Source organism: Neopsephotus bourkii, unplaced genomic scaffold, assembly GCF_033783945.1.
Source record: "Neopsephotus bourkii isolate Nb327-2 ecotype Australia unplaced genomic scaffold, CSIRO-AGI_Nbou_v1 NB_1616, whole genome shotgun sequence".
Classification (NCBI taxonomy): domain Eukaryota; kingdom Metazoa; phylum Chordata; class Aves; order Psittaciformes; family Psittacidae; genus Neopsephotus; species Neopsephotus bourkii.
In genome coordinates this window covers 684,983-706,379 of record NW_026902091.1, presented here as the reverse complement: position 1 = coordinate 706,379, position 21,397 = coordinate 684,983, and the positions used below count along the sequence as shown (strand labels likewise).

The window sequence follows — 21,397 nt, the reverse complement described above, 5'->3', positions numbered from 1 at the left end:
CACTGAGCATTATGGTAGAGTAGCACCAGGGTACACTCTAATGCAATTACAAAGCTGATGCATTCTTTGTTGCTCAGATTCCTACCTGATACCTTAGCCACTTGCACAAATGCAATGTACTTTAAGACCCAATTCAGAGAACAGGCTAACCAAGTGGATTTGGGGTATAGTTCATAGAATCATAGAATCATAGAATAGTTAGGGTTGGAAAGGACCTCAAGATCATCAAGCTCCAATCCCCCTGCCACGGGCAGGGACACCTTGCTCTAAACCATATTACCCAAGGCCTCATCCAACCTGGCCTTGAACACTGCCAGGGATGGAGCATTTGCAACCTCCTTGGGCAACCTATTCCAGTGCCTCACCACCCCAACAGGAAGGAATTTCCTCCTTATATCCAATCTAAACTTCCCCTGTTGAAGTTTTAACCCATTACCACTACAGTCCCTAATGAAGAGTCCATCCACAGCATCCCTATATGCCCCCTTCAGATACTGGAAGGCTGCTATGAGGTCTCCACGCAGCCTTCTCTTCTCCAGGCTGAACAGCCCCAGCTTTCTCAGCCTGTCTTCATAGTTGCAGGTATGTTTTGAAGGGGGTTGTGTTCTTAGGGCTTTTTTCCTTCAGCAAGTATTTCAGTGCTTCTCTGATTAGCCCTATCAATAACCTGGCAACAATTACTTATTTTTTTCTTTTAATGTGACTGTACTGAATTTTAGTTATATTCTCCATTCTGTAACTCACACAAATGCAAATGTATGCAGAAAAATGGAATGGGTAATGTAATGGAATGTAATCTATTTATTTACAGTCCTGAGCAGGACTTAGGTCTTGTCAGTAACTCCCCAATACCTAAATCCAAACCCAATAAGCATTATTCCTTTAGCTTTCTATTTGCGCACCAAACCAATAATGTTATGTGTGGAAAATCACATGTAATCTTGTTATCACCAGTAATAAACCCACTACCTACTTCCATGTTTGGAAGCACCTGCTCTGTGGAAGCTGAGCAATGGTCCATGCAACCAGAGACTGGGAACTCCTAAAATCATTGAGACTTGTCTTGAGTTAAGACACTGGGGCGGGAGTCTTTTCAGACGTAAGAAGCAATTGCACAGTATTAGAAGAGTCTCATACAGAACAGTGATTAGCTTTGGTCCAAGAGGTTATGAAGCAGCAGCAATTAGGAAGTCTCCCAAAATAATTTCCTCAACAAGACAAACTGAAGCGGAATGAAAATCAGACCTAGGAAGCCACGGGCTTCCATAATGTTTCACCGAACCAGAGATTATACATTGGAGTCTAAGATAAGCAAAGAAGAATATGGTATTTAGATTTGGAAATAACCTTGGGAAAAAGCTGTCCAAACCTCATTGTACTTAGTCATCCACCAAGTTTCCCAGACATTGCTTACAAGTGATCACAGTTACAAATAGCAAAGGATACTTCTAGATGCTATGAGCTCATCTTTAGACATAACCTTCTAGTGATAACCAAGCAAGAGAGACAGCAATGAACAACCATTACTAAAAGCATGGCAAGTGTCAGTATTAAGCAGAGATGACAAGATATGTGAAGCTTAGTTTTACTTTTTGTGTATAATGGACACTGCTCCAAAATAAAGTCAATTGAAACCTGTATGGCAGCATAGTGCTGTCTCACCATGCTTTCTCCTTCCCCAAAATTCAGCCTGTTTACTGTGCTATCAAAAAGGGCCTTTCCTTGACAGCTTCTTCCCTGCTCCATGCAGCAGTTTATCATGTGAACTTTCTAGAGGCCATGCTGTGAGAAAAGCCCCCTGACTGACAGAAACAAGCTTTAAAGCATCTTTGAATACAGTGTTTAATGCTCCTCTAACTGTACAGTGGTAGAAAAAGCTGCCAAGCTCCTGAAGAGCTTATACATTAAAAGCATTCCATTTAGAGACACTTCTAGGTCACATTTCTCTTCTTATTTTTAAATGGAAGCCTGGCATAAGAACTGCCTCTCTGCTTCCATAACAATAGGCCAACCACTCCTGTTGGCTTTTCCCTTGCTGAATTTGCAGTTCTTTCTTTGAGACACCAACCTGCCTGCTATAAATAGGATTATGAAGACCCTCAGAGCATTACCACTCCAGATGACAGATAAACAGCACAAGCCAACATGATACTCAAATGTATCTTCTACCACTCATACCACCAACTTAGTAAAACGTGAATAAAAGCAACAAAGGAAAGAGTATACTCAAGCATAGTCATTGGGCTTTCTGGTCATGTCAAAGACTTCTTAAATACTAGAAAAGACTGACGGGGAGATAAATTAATACATCAGAACACGAAAACCAAGTCCTGAAGAATGTCTTTAAGTGGCACATACGTCCTGTTAGAGGGACACAGAAGCTAAACTTAGGCAGAATCCTTTAATCTTTAGGCAAGGATTTGGAAATACTACTACTGAAGATCTGGTAAATGCAGAATGTGCCTACTAGTTTACAAATAAATAATTATCCAAACAATTCCCTACCAGTGCCACTGCATTCACCAGGAAGCAGAGTTAGTACTCACAATTAAGAGTTTAGGTAATGGCAGCTCAGATTTCACATATACTCACTAGTGGATTCACAACTCTGAACAGAAACAGCCTGATATCTGAGCTTCTTTCTGCTTAACTCTAGGACTGAACCAGTGTAACCAGATGTAAAACTGTAATGGTATCTACTTTGTGCTACTACATGCACTTCACTGAGGTGCAGAGTGCAACCCAGACAGTATACCTCTGAAAAAACCCTGTTTAACAAATTTACACAAAATGCTAATTTACATTCCCAAAAGAGTCTGGGGAACAAGCATCAATAAAATGGACAGAGCAACAAGCAACAGAATGAAGCACCATGTCTTAGCAAGGTTTGGCAGCGTACGCCAGCTAAAGACAAATCCAACTGTAAATTTACAGCAGTACATTATAAAGGGATAGATTTTTAGCTGTACCTCTTCTGTAGTCTTCCAAGTGATTTCACGGATACTTTGGTACCACTCAAAGAGTTCTTCTACTTTATCAGTTGCAAACTCAACACATGGATCTTCTGGATTCTTAGGTTCCAGAATGAACACAAAAGGCTTTTTGTGCTTCCCTTGTGGCATTTTCACTGTTGAGCAACACAGGAGCAAGAGATTTATACTGAAATCCAACAGCTATTCTTCTAAGCTGCCATTGTTGATTTATTGCAACAGTCAGTATCATAAACTTTTATCATATTAATTTTTTTTAATCTTTCCTGCGAAACATAAAGAGTCTACTCAACACGGAAAGCTCAGGAGTCCATAAGCAAGCATCAGAAAATACATACCAACATTGTAAGTATTGAGTACCAGTATGCCGTGACACAGAGAGCCTAATGGATTGTCCTCGATAATCTGAAAAACATGAGGTAAATCTGACCCTAAATCTTCTCCTGAATGAATATAAACAGGACATTAACAGAAATAAACACGCACCATTAAACCTAATTTCAGTTTCACTGAAAGCATGCCCACAATAGTGTTTAAAAGCCTGTTTCCATCTCAAGAAATTCCTACTTTGACAAACACATGAAAATCACTATAGTGAGTGCAGCTTCTGTCCTGACAACTGGTCATTTTTCTTGTCTGCTTAAGCCTGCAATGATTGTGAATGGAAATCCAATATGTGCTTTCCTCCAAAGACTCCTGGAAAATCATTGGGAGTGCTTCAGAACAGCACAATTCAACATTTTATTTTTAAAACTCCAAAATGTTAAAAACTGATTACTGTGGAGTTTTGTTTTCTTTTGTTGAAGAGAACTTTGTCCAACACTAGATTTTTAGATACTTTTCACAAACAGTATAGGGTTAGCTATGCATAAAAATAACGGAGTGTGAAATGGCTAGTAAGATGTGGTTTTACACATAGTTTTCTTATTTAAAAATATTAAAGCAGTAATTATACAGGCAAACTAGTTAAAAGTTTCAGGTACATTATTGTTTAGCCAAAGTATCTGAAAACTCTAAACTGGTATGATTTACATTAGCAGGAAAACATTATAATCTCCTAAACCCCCATCAAACCAGCAATAGTAGTTTTTAAGTAGTTTTTTACAAGGGGTGTTCTGACAATAACATTCAGAGAATGGTGAAGAACACATTCATTCCTTTATTTCATGTTCTCTCAAACACAGCATGCAGAGTCATAATTCTCTAAAGCATACTTCTACATCCAATAGGCAGCATCTTCTAGGGTAAGAGAGCAGACAAACTTTAACCCTCACCTGGTTTTCAAGCTCAGCAGAGTTTTCAGATGACAGGTCTTCAACATAATTAGATGGAAAATAGTGTTGGACTTTTTCTCCATAATCCCCCTTCCACCTGAATTTAAGAAGGAAAGTGTATATGTATATATAGACACACACAAACCCCCCCCATGGTTCAAAAGCTTCAATAGACCATTAATGAAGCAATAATCCTCAAGAAATTGGTCATTAATAACCCCATACTAACAGTGACAGTCTAGCTGGCTATCACCAAAATATAAGTGATGAAGTAGCTAGAAGCTCTAACAAAGTGATCATTAACTGTAGTAACAGACTATTTCAGAGGGATTGCAGTTATTGTAAACTGCAATTAATTACTTAAGAGGCTTTTTGCCCCTCCAGTACTAAAAATACTATTATGTGGTTGATTACCCTGCAGAAACTACAGGGGAACACTAGATTCCCAAGCTTTCCAAGCAATTTACAAGCCTTCTAAGAAAGAAAACCTCTTATGAAAGGAGATTGTACAGAGAACTAAAAAAGGTGGGTTTGATTCCCGAGAAGTACTTAGCAGATCAAGGGAAGAAACAGAGCGATGATGTCAATGGTAACAGATGCATGACTTCCCAGAATACACAAGTGTTCAAGAAGGATTAAGGTAGTAAAGGAGAAATACTGGATACACTGGGCTATGGACGTTCTGCAGGCTGAGGTTACTGCCGCAGGACAGAAAAGTAGAAAGGACATGAAAGAAGACTTGAGGATGAGGGCTTGGTTTTTTTGGCATTAAGATTTGTAAGGCCGTAGTCAGTAAGCAGCAATCAGACAGTACAAATCTTTTAAAAATACTACCAGAAGGTCAATTTTTAAGTCCATCTAAGAAGTCACCAGGAGTTCTCCTATGAGGAATCTTTGTCCTTACCAGCCTCCTGTTTCCTTTGTGACATTATGAATTAAAGCTCCTCGAGAGAAGCTCAATTCATCACTTCTTTTGGCTGTGTAGTCATACAAGGCTTTCACAGTTCTCTGAGGCTTTAAGAGAAACAGAGCAAAGGGGTTATCCAGGGGGATGGGTTATAAAATAATCAATAATGCAATCTTATTTAAAACAAAACAAAAAAAAAAAAAGGGATTGGATCCTTTTCTTCTTTTTTTTTTTTTTTTGTTATGAAGCTTAGAAAACACCACTACTAAAATACTGAAGTTCCAGAGTGACATCTATTGGTGGTAGCAAGTGATGCTACTTAAATGCTCTTCTTCAAGTTACCAGCTTGGAAAAAAGGAATCTTTCTCTTATGAGTGCTGTAACATAATTACTGCAAGACATACACACACTCAAAAAAGAGGGGGGAAAAAGGAGAACCACGTAGTGAAATATCAGTCCTCTATCTTCATTACATGTATTCATACACAGTTGGAAGCTGTAGGCTTAGGTGCTTACAAAGCCTCTACTTCCAAACCACACCAGCTATCCTGCTGGTCACATTTCTTTTAGGAAGGCATGCGGTTTTATCAAGACAAGCAATTTCTTTATCTTGGATTTACTACTACCCAAATTCTTCAGCAGCAGTGCAAATTCACTGGCCAAAAAACCAAAAAAGAATTACAGCCAACAAAATTTACAAGCAGGCAAATTTTTATGGGAATTCACAAGTTGGCAGGGCATAATAAAACCCAGAGATAAGTAGATGTTTGGTGTGCCACTTGTTTTTAAAACATATATATCCTAAAGGAGGACAAACCTTAATAATTCATTAATAAACCAAAGCCACCATTTTTATACGGAAAGCATATAAATAAGAACGTGTAGGTACAACTTTTAAAAGAAATGCTAGAAAAGCGTCACACCCTTTAAATTTCTGCTGTCCAGTCCCCCATAAATCAAGCAGCCTAACGCTTTCAATAATTCTTTTCTTTGCTACTAACAGGAAATCAACAAGCAAGTCTCAATTTTCAGAAGCCTACAGTAAGTCTGAATATCTCTCTTTAAGCATACCACTGTAGGGGTGATTTCACTGGGTTCCACATACATCTTGACATCGTAAAGGGAGTTAATATCTTTTTCCTAAAAACGGGAAGAAAGGGGAAAAAATGTAGTTACAGGAATCAAAAATTACAGAAGTATTGAATGAGCATTCATTGCTGAAACCATCTTTTGACAATACCTAGGCAAACAGAAGAGGAGGGAAGAAAGACACCTCTGTTATGCTCATTTTTATACTTGAATATAGCTGAATGTGAGTTTGTTATTTAATTCGTCTATGCCTCAGTTTAATGAACAGTAAAGCATGATGAAACAGCAATACCTCACAAAGGTATCTCTTAATGAGTCAAAGAGCTGTGAGATTGTGAGTACCCTTCTATGTGCAACCAGGGAAGACAATACCTACACTAACGATTCTTGTGTTACAGTACTTTAGTCCCAGTGTTGGTTTCATTATTAGAGAAATATTCTAAAACAACACACACAGTCATATATTTAATCCCTCCTTGAGTTCCCATTTGGATCTGATCCTAGGATGCAGAACCTCAGCTATAGGCAACATAATAAAAAATCCTGAGGTCTAAAATATTTTCAATCCCTCTTTGTCTCCCCAGAAAAAATAAAAGCCCAGGTTTTAATTTCCTCAAACCTGCCAGAGGTGTTTTCCCTGCAGCTTCTAACATGTCCCTGCAGACATATATTTGAAAATAGAAGACGTCATCTCAAGCTTTTCAAAAGCCAGTTACCTCAGCAAAGCTCTCTCATCAAGAAACACGTCCATCCAGAAAGTAGGCATCTATTCTAAGCTAATTATCCAGGCTCCTAGTTTAGTCTATGGACAGAGGCAAGTACATCTCAGGGAGACTTCTTCATGTGCATCTCAAAGAGTGAGCTTTCTAAGTACCTTTCACTTTTTACCACAGAAGGCAGTTGGATGCCATCTCTGAGATAGCTCCACTGTGGTGAAGCATCCAGAGCCAGGGGCACAGCAGAATACTTCCTTTTCTTCTGAAATGCTTAGCAATCGGCCTCTGCACAATCATTTAATGATCTCTGCCCACTCCAGCAACAGAGGCAGGGCCAAATGCAGGCAAGGCTATTATCAAAAACTCATTTTAGCAGAGCAACAATCCCCCAATTCACAGAGCACCGTTTGCTAATCGAACCAGGAGGAAAGCAAGTGTTGACCTATAACTAAAGATGAAAATCTTTCCTTCACATATCTCAAAACCTTCTTGAGAGAAGTCAGTATAACCACCTCAGTTTCACAGATAACTATGTGCATCTACCATGCTAGAATCAAACCCAGCACCACTAGATCCAAGACTCTGTACACTATAGCAACTGTACCATGACCATCACTCACCACGCTGTAGCGCTCCAGCAACTCCTCAGTTACCGGGTAACGCAATTTCATCTTCCTGTACAGTGGATGCTTCTCATAGTAAGTTACCAGCTCCACTAAACTCTCAAAATAGGCTGAGGTTCCAAGCACAAAGTGACGACCTTCTTGTTGAATTCGGAAGTGTTTCACCTTCCCTTCCGCTCTGTGAAAGAAGTGCAGTTGCTGTAAGAGGTACTGGTACTTGCAATGAAAGCACCAGTGCTGTAAAATGGAACAAATGCCTTTGTGCATCTGCATCACATGAAATAATTTCTCCCTCTTCTAAAGCCTCTTTTATTTGAGTAGCAGTTGCCTGATTAAATGCACAAATAGACATTCTCACTTTTCTATGATATACAGGGCCTTGACACATATCCATGTTTTGCTTAGATTTTCCCCCCTACACATAGGTAATCTGTCACCTTCACAGAACACAAATGATCAGAGTCCTTCTGGAACCTGATGATGATGATGCTCCACTGCCCCTAAGTGACAGGCACATTCCCCTAAAAGCGAGTTGCTGTCTCTTCCCTATAATCTCTCTCATAACTGCAGGAATCAATTTTGAAAGGAAAAAATTCTTATGCTTGAACACAAGATTTGTGCTTCTCATGGTAACAGTAACACAATAGAAAACCCTGGCAACCATCCCACCCACAGAAGACCCCTGTATCCTTTTCAAGCTGCTGAAGTTTTGGTGCTTCTTGTTTTCCCCACAGTGAAATGGTTTTATTGAGATGCTGCAGCTCCAGTTACTTCAACATCCACCTTGCTAACAGCAAAACCAAAAGTACAGAGGGGACTGGGGAATTCTGGACACCTTCAGTACACAATAAGGCATGTAAATAAGAGGAAAAAGTATTATTTTTTCAAAACCAATTTTATATGTTGCAGAAATAGACATTTTCAGAGAACCGCGATTTGATTTGAAGGCACAATCAAGAACACCACATTTCTATACATTTTATTACCGTTATTGCAAGAACCACAATTTCAAAAGTATATTCCCTGGTAATAAAAGTGACAATTTCATTTCAACATTTCGTTTCCATCAGTTACATGATGGGGTAGGATTTCCAGGGGATAAGGACCTAGAATCACTGCTGAACCAGCACCAAAGAAAACTCCAAAACAGCACCCTGTACTAAGGAGTGTCAAGGAAGAAAAAAAGAGCCATGCACAGTTCTGTTTTAGAAGAAACGGACAGTCATTTCTGCCTTTTCTTACCTGAAAGTCATGGCAAACGAATCAGGTTCATCTCTCTTCCTAATCAAAAAGGCTCCATCTCGAGGAATTCGCATCAGCATGTCTTCTGCCTCTCCCCGACTCAAGTTGCTATAGTACCAACTACAATAGTTAAAATGGACAAAGGATGACAAAGCTTGCCAAATGCCATTCAGTAAGAATATCAGGCAGTGTTATTAACAATAGTTTCAAATATTACAAGAAAAATTATGCATTAGATTTTCCCCATCTTGCCACCTGTAACAGCAGCTTATTACAAGACATTGTAACACAGCAGCTTATTTTGGATGAAAGAATCAAGAATGTATCAGAACACCTTGTCTGTCTGAAATCATAAATCTGCATTTCTTCCTTTCAGTAGGCCATTCAGTTTTCAGTAGTTTATTCAGTTTTGACATAGTCAATTTAAGGAAAAGCCCAAATACAGATAAAGAAGAAAACACCAGGCGTCTGTATTTTTCTACTTTTTTTCACTGTAGGGATGCACCTATCTTGGATTTAATGAGTCTTTAGTGAAGCTATGCCCACTTATACTGGCAGTACATCTCAACCTCATACAGAAAGGCAGAAAAGCCCAAACTTGAAAATACTCTCCTCTCTCACTGGCTTCCAAAGTTATCTATAGGTGGTCAGTGACTCCCAAATCTCAGGGCAGGGGAGCAAAACAGTAAGTTTAAAGTCACAGATCAGTATTTCATATGCAAAGGAGATTTACTTTTTCTCATTGCAAAGAAAACAGAACAAAGGGCAGTGATTACACTGTCAGCAACCAAGAGCAAGCTCTGCTCAGGATCTACATCAGGCAAAGGCCTGTTGGAAATAAATTCCAAGCTGTACTACTTCCTACCAGCATGGAGCGAAATCAGCCTAACCAACTGCAACAGGGGTGAGGTGGAGGGCAGGATTAGGGAAATGAAACTGGGCTCACTGCCCCAGTAGTAGCATTTGCACATGGCACAGACCATGACTACTTAGTTGCCAGGCCACAGCCAACTTCTAAATGTCCAAGCCAACCAAATGGGTGCTGTAGAACACAGAGCTGAGAAAGAAGGAACTGGCACACTTCCACAGCATTACAGCTCTCACTGATTTTCCTAGTTGCTGCTAGTCAATTGCTTTCCCAGTGACTGCTCACTATTGTACCAGGTTCACACAAAGTCAGTGATCTTAGCATCTTTCAGGAAAGCCTGTTCCTATGACATCTGACAAGCAATGGTGTGCTCCCAAATCTGGGGAATTTTCTATGCAAAAATCAAAGACCATCTAAAACAATGCAAAGGGCACTGACATAACAGCCCTGGTTCTTGCCTTCTGTTGTACATACTCTTTAGTTTCATGAGGGCTGGGATTAGGGACAGCATCAGTCAGGCGCAGCTCAAATTCAGCACATCGTAAGTGGGCTTCCTTGTAGTGTTGAATCAGATCATAGATGCTATCAAAAGTGAGGTTGTCCGTCAGGTAGTATTTCACAGTGTCCCCATCACTCGAAGATCGGATCCGGCAGTGCTGGACTCGACCTGACCTCCTAAAGCAATGAAGAGAAGTGTAAGGAAAAGAGGTTTTATAACAGGTTTTCTTCTTTTGAAGCATTTACTCACCTGTTCTTGGCCAACTACTTCGTGAGCTTGTGAAGAGGCAAGAAATCTGTGTCATCTCATAAAAAAACCGAAGAATAGCAACAAAAATCCTGACAAGTAATATTACAGGATTGAAAATAGTAACTTTCAACCCACAATGGCTTTAAATTTGGCATACACTTATTCCCTGCAAAATTTGCTCCAACAGCTCTCTTGGTCAGAGATAAATCTGATACACTATTCTTCATACCATCCAAACCAGAAGGAAAAACAAACCCAGACTACCATAAAGCCCTCTAGAGAATCTTTTCATTAAAAAGATCAATCTCTGATAATAAAGGTACACTCATGAGAGTACCTTTACAGTGTAGGAACCAGTAATTTATCCCTAACTTTAAAGACTGAAATTTAGCCCTGAAGAAATAACAAATCCTATATCCTGACTGAGCACCAGAAAAGCTGGGGATTGAGAGAGGGAAATCAAACTTAGTTTTCTCTTGTCAACTGTAACACTTCAAATAAAACCTACTTTGCCAAAATGCACTATGTTAAGACTGAAGTTTCATTTAGAAAGTAGTCTTTCACAATATCATCAATAACACTGTAGTAATTTTAACAACTCCTCATTCATATTTCCTCTAAGCTATAAATATGTACTTGAAAAATACGTTTTTTGTACAATGCCATCAACCAAAGAAAACCCACATAAAACTTTTATGACAATCACCATACCAGAACGACAACGTGCAATCATTAGGGAAAGCTTCACTTTCCCTAACTAGGAATGTCCCATCCTTGCCACCCATTTCAGCACAGTATTCCTGGAGCAGTTTCTCAGCAGTTGTTCTCCCCTCTTTCATTTTCCCATGGAACCATTTCTCTTTTAAGTGCAGTTCAGTACGTTTCACCTCCTAGACCAGAGAATAAAGAGTTTTTACGGTACATTTCTAATTTTATGATTTTGAAACAAAGTACTTATTACTGATATAACAATCTACTATTTCTGGAATTCAGTTTCCTAGCCCTGAACTTTCCCCTTCCACAAACAAGCCAATCACCTTCATAGTCGCCCCTGACTCTACTCCCCAGTCAAGCCATTTCTTTGGAGCAGTGATCAATTTTAGTGTTATTCAGATACTGAAAAAATGCAGCAATGCAGCAATGCAAGCACCAATATATATTTTCAAGGGAAAAAAAAAAAAAAAACTACTGCTTATTTACAGTTTCTAATCAGCCTTTCCCAGTATTCATCTGTGTTCTTCCTTAATTATTTTACTGACATTAACAACTAGGTGAATAGGTAAAATGCTGTGCATGTGCAGAGATTATGAAGCATGCACATATATGTTAGCAACATAACAGCATGCAGGGAAACCTGGAAGTCAGAACAATAAACGACCCTGAACATCACTGCTATTGCAAACCTTACTGAGCTTCATATTTTTCATGCACAACAGCCAAGTAATACATGCTTACCTATGACAAACACTTTCCAAACGTGAAACAACATGGATTGTGCAATAGGTGTGCTGTAATGCTAGCACAACAAACCTTAGTTCATCATTCTGTCTAGTTTGAGAACTGCAATAATGTCTAGCCAAAAGCATATAAAGACTTTGATTGTCAGCACATGCATCAGCATTGGCATTTAGATACAATTATACGTGTCTTTGTACTCCTCTTTGCAAATTAGCCAAGGGAAAATGTTCTTTTATTAAAAAAAGGGTTAACTGGAGTACCGTGGCAAAAAAACCTTTTTAAAAGGGTTCTATCTCCACATACACTTGTTATCTGACACACATCTCTACAATTTCAACACCAGCATAAAAAATAGGCATCTCTAGACACTCAAATAATCTGAGTAAATAAAAAGAACATGCTTAAATAACAAAACATAGCCATCACCTTTGTTAAATCTTCATCAACATTCTGTTCGATATCATCACTGAATGAAAGCTTTTCATCAGCAATAGCACAGTAGTGCCGAGTCCATTTCTAAAAATTGAGAGATATTAAAACCATTAACAAGACAGAAGAAAACTCAACAACCACCATTTCAAAACTAGGTGTAACAACAAGCAGAATACCTCTTCCCCTCATTCACATCTATTCAACTGACAAATATTGAGAAAATTAATGTAAATTTCCAGTATTACACAACCTAGTAACAGACTGCAGCAAATGTCACATAAGTGATACCTGTTCTATTGTGTCCCACATGTAAAGTTCTCCTTGCTGTTTTTTTTCTTCTTTCTTGTCTTCCAAGTTCACGTCAATATCTCCCTTTGGCCCCAGTTTTTTGTGCTTAATAAGAAAAAAACAAAAAACCAAAATGCCATATTCATTCACATAGAATCATATAAAATTGGTCAAAATATTTTAGTATACACAGACAACAACATTACAAGGAAGTGTTTCTCTCCACCTCACAGCCACCTTCTGTGATTACCATAACTACAGCTGTTCCACAAGGCTTTATGCAACAGGGCTGGAATTAAAGGTTAAAAATTTAGTGGAGGTATCAGTCAAACAATGAAGAAACAACTAGTTTGAAATGAGCTCACCATTCTTCAGAGGACAGAAAATGTGAAGTCACAAATACCAAGAAATAAGGCTAGAAGAAGAATCCCTCTGCAGAGAGCAGGACATAAGGAACAAAACCCAAAACAAAGTGATAAGGAATTCAAATTGAATGGGGAATTCACTGTTCTACACAAAAAATGAGCAGAAGGGAAATACTTTATGAAAAGAGGGTCTAAATCCTGCTTTTTTGAGAGAGCTCATAAAAAACAGCAGCTCAAGGGGCTAAGAATAACTTCAAACACTTAACTGCGGTTAATGATGGGATTGTCTCATATCTAGTAGTTCTCAACTACATTCAGTTCTGCAGAACCTAATTTAGGTAGATTTCAACTTGACAAGGCTTATCTGAAAAAACCCCACAGGCCCCTGAAGCAGGAGTAGCCTCTGGCTGTTTACTGACACCATTTTCCAAACTAAATCCAAACAACACAACCAGATTACTGGCAGGTGCTGAAGCATGTAAGGGCTCTTCAACACTCTTTTAGAGAGGACAGAACGGTATGGATGTTCTCTTATAAAAACTCATATTAGCTTGTAATTCCCTTTAAATCAGATCTGTCATGTTGTTATTCATGTGCCTATCCAACTCCCCTCTATGCTCTGCAAGGTAACAACAGACAGATTGGAGGGGAAAAAAAAACCCAAAACCTTAAGCACAGAACTTTTGTACCTTATAGTGGGCTGCTATTATTTCCAGTCATACTTTAAGAGGTAGATTTAAGAGCTACTTTAAGAGCTGCTCAGAAGCTTGATAACCAGGATGCAGTACTGTTATAAAAGCTGGGGAACTGAAGCAGAGACAAAAGTAATTATTATTTTACTAAAGAAATTATGAGCAGCCCACACATTCTCCACCTAATTTTTGCTTCATGAAAAGTTCTACTAAAGCTTTCAATCTGAGAGATCTTAATTTGGTTATCTGCCTCATGTTGCGACACAACAGCACTGAGTAAAACATCTGTATTGCCTAGACAGTCTTAACAGTGACTGCCTTCTAACAGGAGCACCCGTGTGCTTCACAAGTGGCTCATAAATTGCATATTTAAATATAATCATAGAATGGTTTGGGTTGGGTTGGAAGGGACCTTACAGCTCATGCAGTTCTAACCCCTGCCATGGGCAGGGACACCTTTGCTTCCCCAGGTTGCTCCAAGGCCCATCCAACCCAGCCCTGAACACTGCCAGGGATGGGGCAGCCACAGCTTCTCTGGGCACCTTGTGCCAGTGCCTCACCACCCTCACAGGGAAGAACTTCTTCTTAATGTCTAATCTGAATCTCCCCTGTGCCAGTGTAAAGTGATTCCCCCTTGTCCTATCATTACAGGCCCTTGTAAAAAGTCCCTCCCCAGCTTCCTTGCAGGCCCCTTTAGGTATGGGAAGATGTTCTAAGGTCTCCCTGAAGCCTTCCCTTCTCCAGGCTGAGCAACCCAACTCTCTCAGCCTGCTTTCATAGGAGAGGTGCTCCAGCCCTTTCAGCATCATCATGGACCGACAGGTTCATGTCCTTCTTATGCTGGGAGCCCCAGAGCTGAACACTGTAATCCAGGTGTGGACTTGCGTGAGCAGGGTAGAAGGGGAGAATTCCCTCCCTGGACCTGCTGGTCACACTCCTTTTGATGCAAGCCCAGGATGCGTTTGGCTTTCTGGGCTGCATGTACACACTGCTGGGTCATGTTGAGCTTCTTGTCAATCAGCATCCCCAATTCCTTGTCCTCAGGGCTGCTCTCAATCCAGCCTGTATCTGTGCTTGGGACTGCCCCAACCCAGATGCAGGACCTTGCACTTGGTCTGTTGAACTTTATGAGATTCACAAATCACACTGAGCTAGTGAACACCCATGAACTTTTGCAGCTTGCAAGCAATTCTGACAACTTAATTTGCAACCTGCAAGTACTATGGGTTTTATTTGAATGAGAGACACTCTTTGGGAAAAAAAAAATATCGTTAATAATACTAATTAACTTTGTATTAAAGAACATAGTTCAATCGTCTTTAAGCAGACCACACTGTGTAAGATTATGACGAGCAACCTGCAGCACTGAATCCTTCCTAAAATTTTAGCAATGACATTTCAGGAGCTGGAAGACCTTTGGAAAACAGCTGACATTCAATCTGGCACTTGAACTAGCAACACTTATTCAAAGAAAACCAATAGCAAGCACTTTAATATGTAGTTTTACAGAATTCTGTGCAATATTGCAGAATGTTCCTAGTACACACCTAAAGCATGGGGTTTGTTGTCTGCCAACAGAAACTAACAGCTAAGCTGTGAAGCCAGAAGTAGTATTTCTGGCTCCTGCTCTTGTTTTCTTGTTTTACCTACAAGCACACAAAGCGAGCCTACCTTGATGATGATTTTTTCTTTCAGCTGGGTTGGTGATGGTAGCTGATCTGCACTGGCTTCAACAGGCTTCATTAAAAGCTGATCCCCAAATACCTCCTTGAACACTCTGGCCATGTGTCGCTGCTGCTCCACGCTACAGTGCTCTTCAATTGACAGAATGAGTGGGTATCTTTGATGGAGAAAACAAGGTCAATGAAGACAATTTCTTTTTGCTACCACTGGTAATGCAAGCAAAAACACACCCTCCCTCACCCAGTCAAAGAAAATATTTAGAACAAGCAAGAAGACAAAAGGAACAGGCACGCAACAGTTAATAACAGATGTGCAATCAAAGAATTATTAAGGTTAGATGGGAAGGGGGCCTATAGGGATGCTGGGGATGGACTCTTCATTAGGGACTGTAGTGACAGGACGAGGGGTAATGGGTAAAACTTAAACAAGGGTACTTTAGATTGGATATAAGGAGAAAATTCTTTCCTGTTAGGGTGGTGAGGCACTGGAATAGGTGGCCCAGGGAGGTTGTGAATGCTCCGTCCCCTGCAGTGTTCAAGACCAGGTTGGATGAGGCCCTGGGTTATATGGTTTAGAGCGAGGTGTCCCTGCCCATGGCAGGGGGGGTTGGAACTGGATGATCTTAAGGTCCTTTCCAACCCTAACTATTCTATGATTCTATGTCCTCTGGAGGCCATCTAGTCAAAACCCCTTGTTTGGGAAGGCCCAACTACTAGGTTGGATCAGGTTGCTCAGAGTTTTGTCCAGCCAAGATTTGCATATCTGCAAGAACAAAGATTCTTTCCAAGGTCTTCAGGCACAGTTTCAGGGATAAAGCACCATTATTTATACCTCTGCTTAAAATAGTGTCTGTTTTCCTTCACATGCATTCTGAGAAAAGTCTGGCTCCATCTTCCCTATAATCATCCACTAGGTAGTGGAAGACAGCAGCCAGACTCCCTCATTAACCTCTTCTTGAACCTAAACAAGCTTACTTCTGTCAACTTCCCTTGGCTATCATGTGCTCTGGCTCCAGTACTGAAGTCTGAGGCAGAGAAAGCATCAAATACTTCAGCTTTCTCCAGTCACTAAGTCTCCTGTCCAATTCAGTAGCAGGCTCACATTTTTCTTCGGCTTCCTTTTGTTGCAATTGTAACTGCAGAAGTCCTTCTTGCTGTCCTTCACAGCCCTCAGCAATTTCATCTCTGGGTGAGCTTTGGCTTTTCTAATGTTGTCTCTGTATCCAGGAAATATTTCAATATTCATTCTGGGTATCATACCCCTTAATGCAAGCAGGGAAAGCATCACACAGCATTCATGGTACTGATGGGTCTGAATCCATAATGCATCATATATTATGGTTGTCATTAACACAATATGCCTGTGCAAACACTGTCCCATGTGACAAAAAAACACTTCTGTAGGTCCTGATGGTAAGGTGCAAAACAGGACACCACAGCCTTATCTCTTTCCCAATTTTTAGGCAGTATTTGTTTTCATGCTAAAGATATCTCAGCGCAAGTTATAGAAGGACAAAGCAGAGACGCAGATTTAAACCCAGGTTATCAGTTCAGGAGACATGCTTTGAATTCTACATCTTCTCAGCTAAGACCTCCCTGAGAATATGAACATCACCTGACAGACATAACTTTGTCACTTGTAGTACTTTATCATTAAAAAGACATAACCTTCAGCATGTTTCACACATCAATTTAACAAAAGACCCAAGCAAGGAGACAGCTTTAGGGCACTCACTATCTTCCTGATGAGAAAACTTATGTAACAGGAATTTTCCTCAAAACAGAATCTATTAAAGACCCACATTTGGCAATAATGAAAACCACTGGAATGTCATTATTCTCCTATTACTTTTTTCCTTTAGAATAGAAAAAGTTCTGAAGGTTCTAAGTGTATGAAAACAGGCTTAAGAAAAATGAATCAAAGCTTACTCAGATGCAACAAAGGCATGATCTTTGATTGCCTGTACTACATCATCAAATTTGATCTTTGTTGTCCGTGTCCATCCATGGTAAATGATGGGTTTCCCATCAGGACCATCCCAGCAATCCACTAGGAAAGACAAGCAGTTGAAAAAGGAAGAGATTAAGCAGTTACCTAAATAATTCTACTACAGAGAAACACCCAAGTCTTCGGTGTTGCACATTCTGAGTCACAGAATTTCATGTTCTAATAAAATATTCTATTAGATTAATTTATATTTCTCACAGAGGAAATTAAGCTCAGTTAAGTAAGAGCAATACAAATCAAATACAATATAAAATTTTCCCAAAGCATTATCATATTGGAATCTGGGAATAAGGAATCCAGGTAGCTATATCATCAGCATACTAGTTCACAATAATTATCCAGGGATAAATACACTCAAAAAGTGGCAAGTAGACAGTTTATCTCTTTTGCCATTTTTAAACCTGAAACTAATTTGAGATACATTCTGCATTAGCCAAATTGAACAGGCAGTAGCAGGTAACTTGTGAAATAACACAAAATTAAAACTTTTCAATAAGGTACAGGGATGAAGATGCATATACAGTTGGTGGAAAACAAATACACAAGACATCAACTGATTTACAAGCAAGTAGAACACGATGGCAAATGGCACCAAATTACAAACATCTCTGTGCATTAGACTTGTCTGTATTACAGTGAACTATCTAAGCTACACAAGTGATTCCAGTTCAAGTCCTGTGCTATCATAGAGCAGAGCCAAGACTGTTTTAGTGTACAGTGAAATAAGATTTATAAATACACTCTTAAAATTCCAAGGGAACAAGAGGCACAGCACATGAATGGGGCAACAGTGAGGCATATGAAAAACAATTTAGGGAATCAGTGCTTTTTATATGACTAACTTCAGCTTCAGAAAACAAGCTAGTTCTTGATTTCAGTTCTTTTTTCTTTCTTGGTAAACAGGGGAAACTCACTTGTATAGGCAGCAAGTTATAAACCACTCCACAAAGCCTCTACTCACACTCAATACATCGACAGCCCATTCTAAGGCACCTGACGTAAGCTTCTGTGGAGGATTCACTTCGAAGCTGGTCTCCTGTCAGATACCTAAGGAGTAAAAGGAAATTGTAGAAGACAGGCAGTCAATTCCAACCATTTTCCACTCACTCACTTGCAACATTTTTTCTCTTGTCATGGACAGTGCATGCTGATTTTTTCTTTATTATTATCACTTGTTTTTTACTTGTGATGGAAGAATTGGACTCTGATGAACTTGATGCTAGCAGATTTTTGAATGTACCAAATTATAAGCAGCTAAAGGCTCAATCTAAGCATCAACCAACGCTGACACATTTCTGGAGAGGAAATCATGAGCTCTGAAACTTACATGCTGAGGCATAATCATGTTGGAGGGATGTGGAGGGCATGTGGAGTGATACCCACCCTATACTTCAAAGTATACCTATAAGCTATATCCATATACACTTTATTTCATTCCCTGCAATATTTTATTTGTTCATCTCTCTTCCCTTTCTTTACACCTTCTTTCTTTTTATTACAGTGTTACGTGAGCAGATTTCCTTCATCTGAAGATACACCAAATTCATAACCACATAGGTTTATATTTGGGCTGAAGAGCTTGCATACTATTGACTGCCAAGGAAAAGGGAAAGATACATACATTTAAACACAAACTACAGAAACCAGCATCTAAGTTACTAAGCACAAAATTCTAAAACCAGTGACAATAAAAAAAGGCCTTTGAAGTCCTGACTGTAAAATAAGCTAGAAATAACAAAGAGCATGGATAGAAAATTGTACTCTTCCTCTACCTCAGGCACCTCTGCTCTAATCCTTATGCTGGCAAAGACCATGAATAACCAAGTCCCTGATCAGTAGATGTGGTAATTTAAGGTCTCCATATTCCTTTCCTTTTCAGGACCTAATCTTTTTCACTTTGTGATACTGTAAACTATCAAAGTATCTATCAATAGTGCACATGACTTCCTCCTTTCCCAAGGCAACAAAGCCACTGCCCTTCAGATCACGCTAACATTATCAGATTTTCTCACAGGACAAGCGGAGTCCTTATGGCATCCGTAAGGTTCAGGTAAAATGAGTGCTGACACTAGCTCAGTGAGGCTGTTGGTGCTTGGAAAAAATGTAAACTCCTTCAGGAAGTTTAATTTGTGAAAGCAGAGAGGCTGGAACAGTTTCAACTCAAGACTTCTTTCTATTTTTGTAACAGGATCCAGGGTTTGGATTTTCTAGCAGCTGAGCTCAGTTGTATCTCAAAACCTCTAAGATCTTAAGGAAAGGGAAAAACCAAGTCCCACAGACTGTATTTGCCACATTTACATCACACTTTTGGAAAGTTTCACGCATCCACATAGTGTATATCTGGCGTAATTTACTTCTCCTAAAACACACTAGGTTTGTTTGAACAGGGATAGAGAATGGGACTTTTGATAACTTACGTGTTATGAGAGGAAGAAATCCAGTAGTGAGACAAAGGATTATTCATGTCTTGCACATCTATTGAATCATATTTCTCATCCCAAATACTGTTTTCTTTTGCAAAAAGGTAAGTAAGAAACTACAATACAAAGAGAGATATTGAATTTAAATGTTTTTGCCTCAAAAGATTAAAAGAATTCCAGTGCAGCAAGAAAGAAAAGTCCAAGACGAGCTACTAGGAAGTATCACTATCTTACCTCATCAACAAAGAGAAAGGGTTCAGCAGTTTCTCTCATAGTGTCATCGATAAACTTTGTCATTCGTTCTCGGACTTTACTGAGATCGTGTGCCCAAGATTCCTTCAGACAATAATAATATAGTAAAACCTTTAGAAGTGGTGTTATTCTATATGAAATTTTATGAGGAACAGGGAGACCTACCAATGTGACTTAATTCTCCCTTATCTAGCTAATTTACTGCCAATGTACTTGCGAATATACTTCCTCTGTGAAGTCTAAGGGAGAAAAATAAGATCTCCACCTAAGGACCTTTATAAAGATTGGAGGCCCACAAGATAGATACTACTATAATCTCTATCATTTCTAAGTGCAATCTGAACTTTCTTGTAATACAGTGAAATAGGGAGAAAAAGAAAGTAGTAAGCTTATACAGGAAGGGTAGGTCTCACTTTTCAATTATATATGCAAACCTGGAGTGTAGCAGCACCTAACAAATACTGAACAATTTTCTCCCATGGTGTCTGTGCTAAATAACATTAGAGAAGACTGCAAAGACACAGTTCCAAACTCCATCCATCCTTATTTGCTTGCTGACATGGGACATTGAACTGGCTCCATTCAATGGAAAATTACCTTTGACTGGAATGTAGGCAGTCAGCTCAGCTTTTTATGTAAGAGCTGCTAAAATGGGGCCATGGCCAAGGCACTACCCCTGATGTACCTATGATGACAGCTGTAACTAGGCCAGGCCATCATCTCTGACATACATCTAGTGTTCATTTCTATCCCTGTCTACATGACTAAATGGAGATCTGTTAAAACCTCATTTACTTTGTCCTCCCTCTCGTCCTCCGGTGCACCTTCAGAGTCTTTACATAGATGAAAAATAATAGTTCTTATGAACTTCAGTGGCAACAAAGGAGAAATATTTGTAAGGCCTAGTGTCACAGCTGACATTAATCATATTTTATGACACATCACATCTCTTTTTAATGGACACAGAATGTGCTTGACAACCTCAAGAAAAAGAACTCAGAATTACTGCAACCTTCCCACCTGCTGCTCACGTAGCAGGAATCTCTGGAAGTCATGGAGATGAACTGCTGAAGCATCTGGACGGTCAGTATTTCTTAAAAAAAAAACAAAAAAACACACAAAAAAAAAACAAAAAGGAAAGTGAAGCAAAGGAATAAGAGAGCAAGTGTCACCAGATGTTACAGCAGAAAATGACAACAGATTTGTATCTTGGGTTTACAGTATGAATGTGCTGCCACCACCAAGAAACTTTTTATGATGTCAGTAGACTATTGTAATATTGTATTATCTAATTACTGTATTTCGAGCTTTTAAAGAAGCTTCCTGGATTTCTGATGTACTTT

At 39.4% G+C, this 21,397-nt stretch overlaps 1 protein-coding gene across 3 annotated transcripts in view; it reads right to left on the bottom strand.

Moving 5' to 3' along the window:
* Positions 1–21,397, bottom strand: part of PLCG2 (phospholipase C gamma 2) — a 76,725-nt gene that overhangs the window by 27,997 nt on the left and 27,331 nt on the right. For all 3 annotated transcript variants that reach the window (XM_061372793.1, XM_061372791.1, XM_061372794.1), the window contains 17 exons: positions 21,075–21,147; positions 20,037–20,138; positions 19,800–19,918; positions 18,344–18,429; positions 17,304–17,424; positions 15,364–15,532; positions 12,636–12,740; positions 12,342–12,431; positions 11,169–11,347; positions 10,184–10,384; positions 8,842–8,961; positions 7,597–7,777; positions 6,243–6,311; positions 5,169–5,278; positions 4,265–4,361; positions 3,329–3,395; positions 2,970–3,127 (listed from right to left, as the gene is read on the bottom strand). In XM_061372793.1, the coding sequence (XP_061228777.1) occupies positions 2,970–3,127; positions 3,329–3,395; positions 4,265–4,361; positions 5,169–5,278; positions 6,243–6,311; positions 7,597–7,777; positions 8,842–8,961; positions 10,184–10,384; positions 11,169–11,347; positions 12,342–12,431; positions 12,636–12,740; positions 15,364–15,532; positions 17,304–17,424; positions 18,344–18,429; positions 19,800–19,918; positions 20,037–20,138; positions 21,075–21,147 (2,047 nt within the window). The remainder of the gene's footprint in view (positions 1–2,969; positions 3,128–3,328; positions 3,396–4,264; positions 4,362–5,168; positions 5,279–6,242; positions 6,312–7,596; positions 7,778–8,841; positions 8,962–10,183; positions 10,385–11,168; positions 11,348–12,341; positions 12,432–12,635; positions 12,741–15,363; positions 15,533–17,303; positions 17,425–18,343; positions 18,430–19,799; positions 19,919–20,036; positions 20,139–21,074; positions 21,148–21,397) is intronic.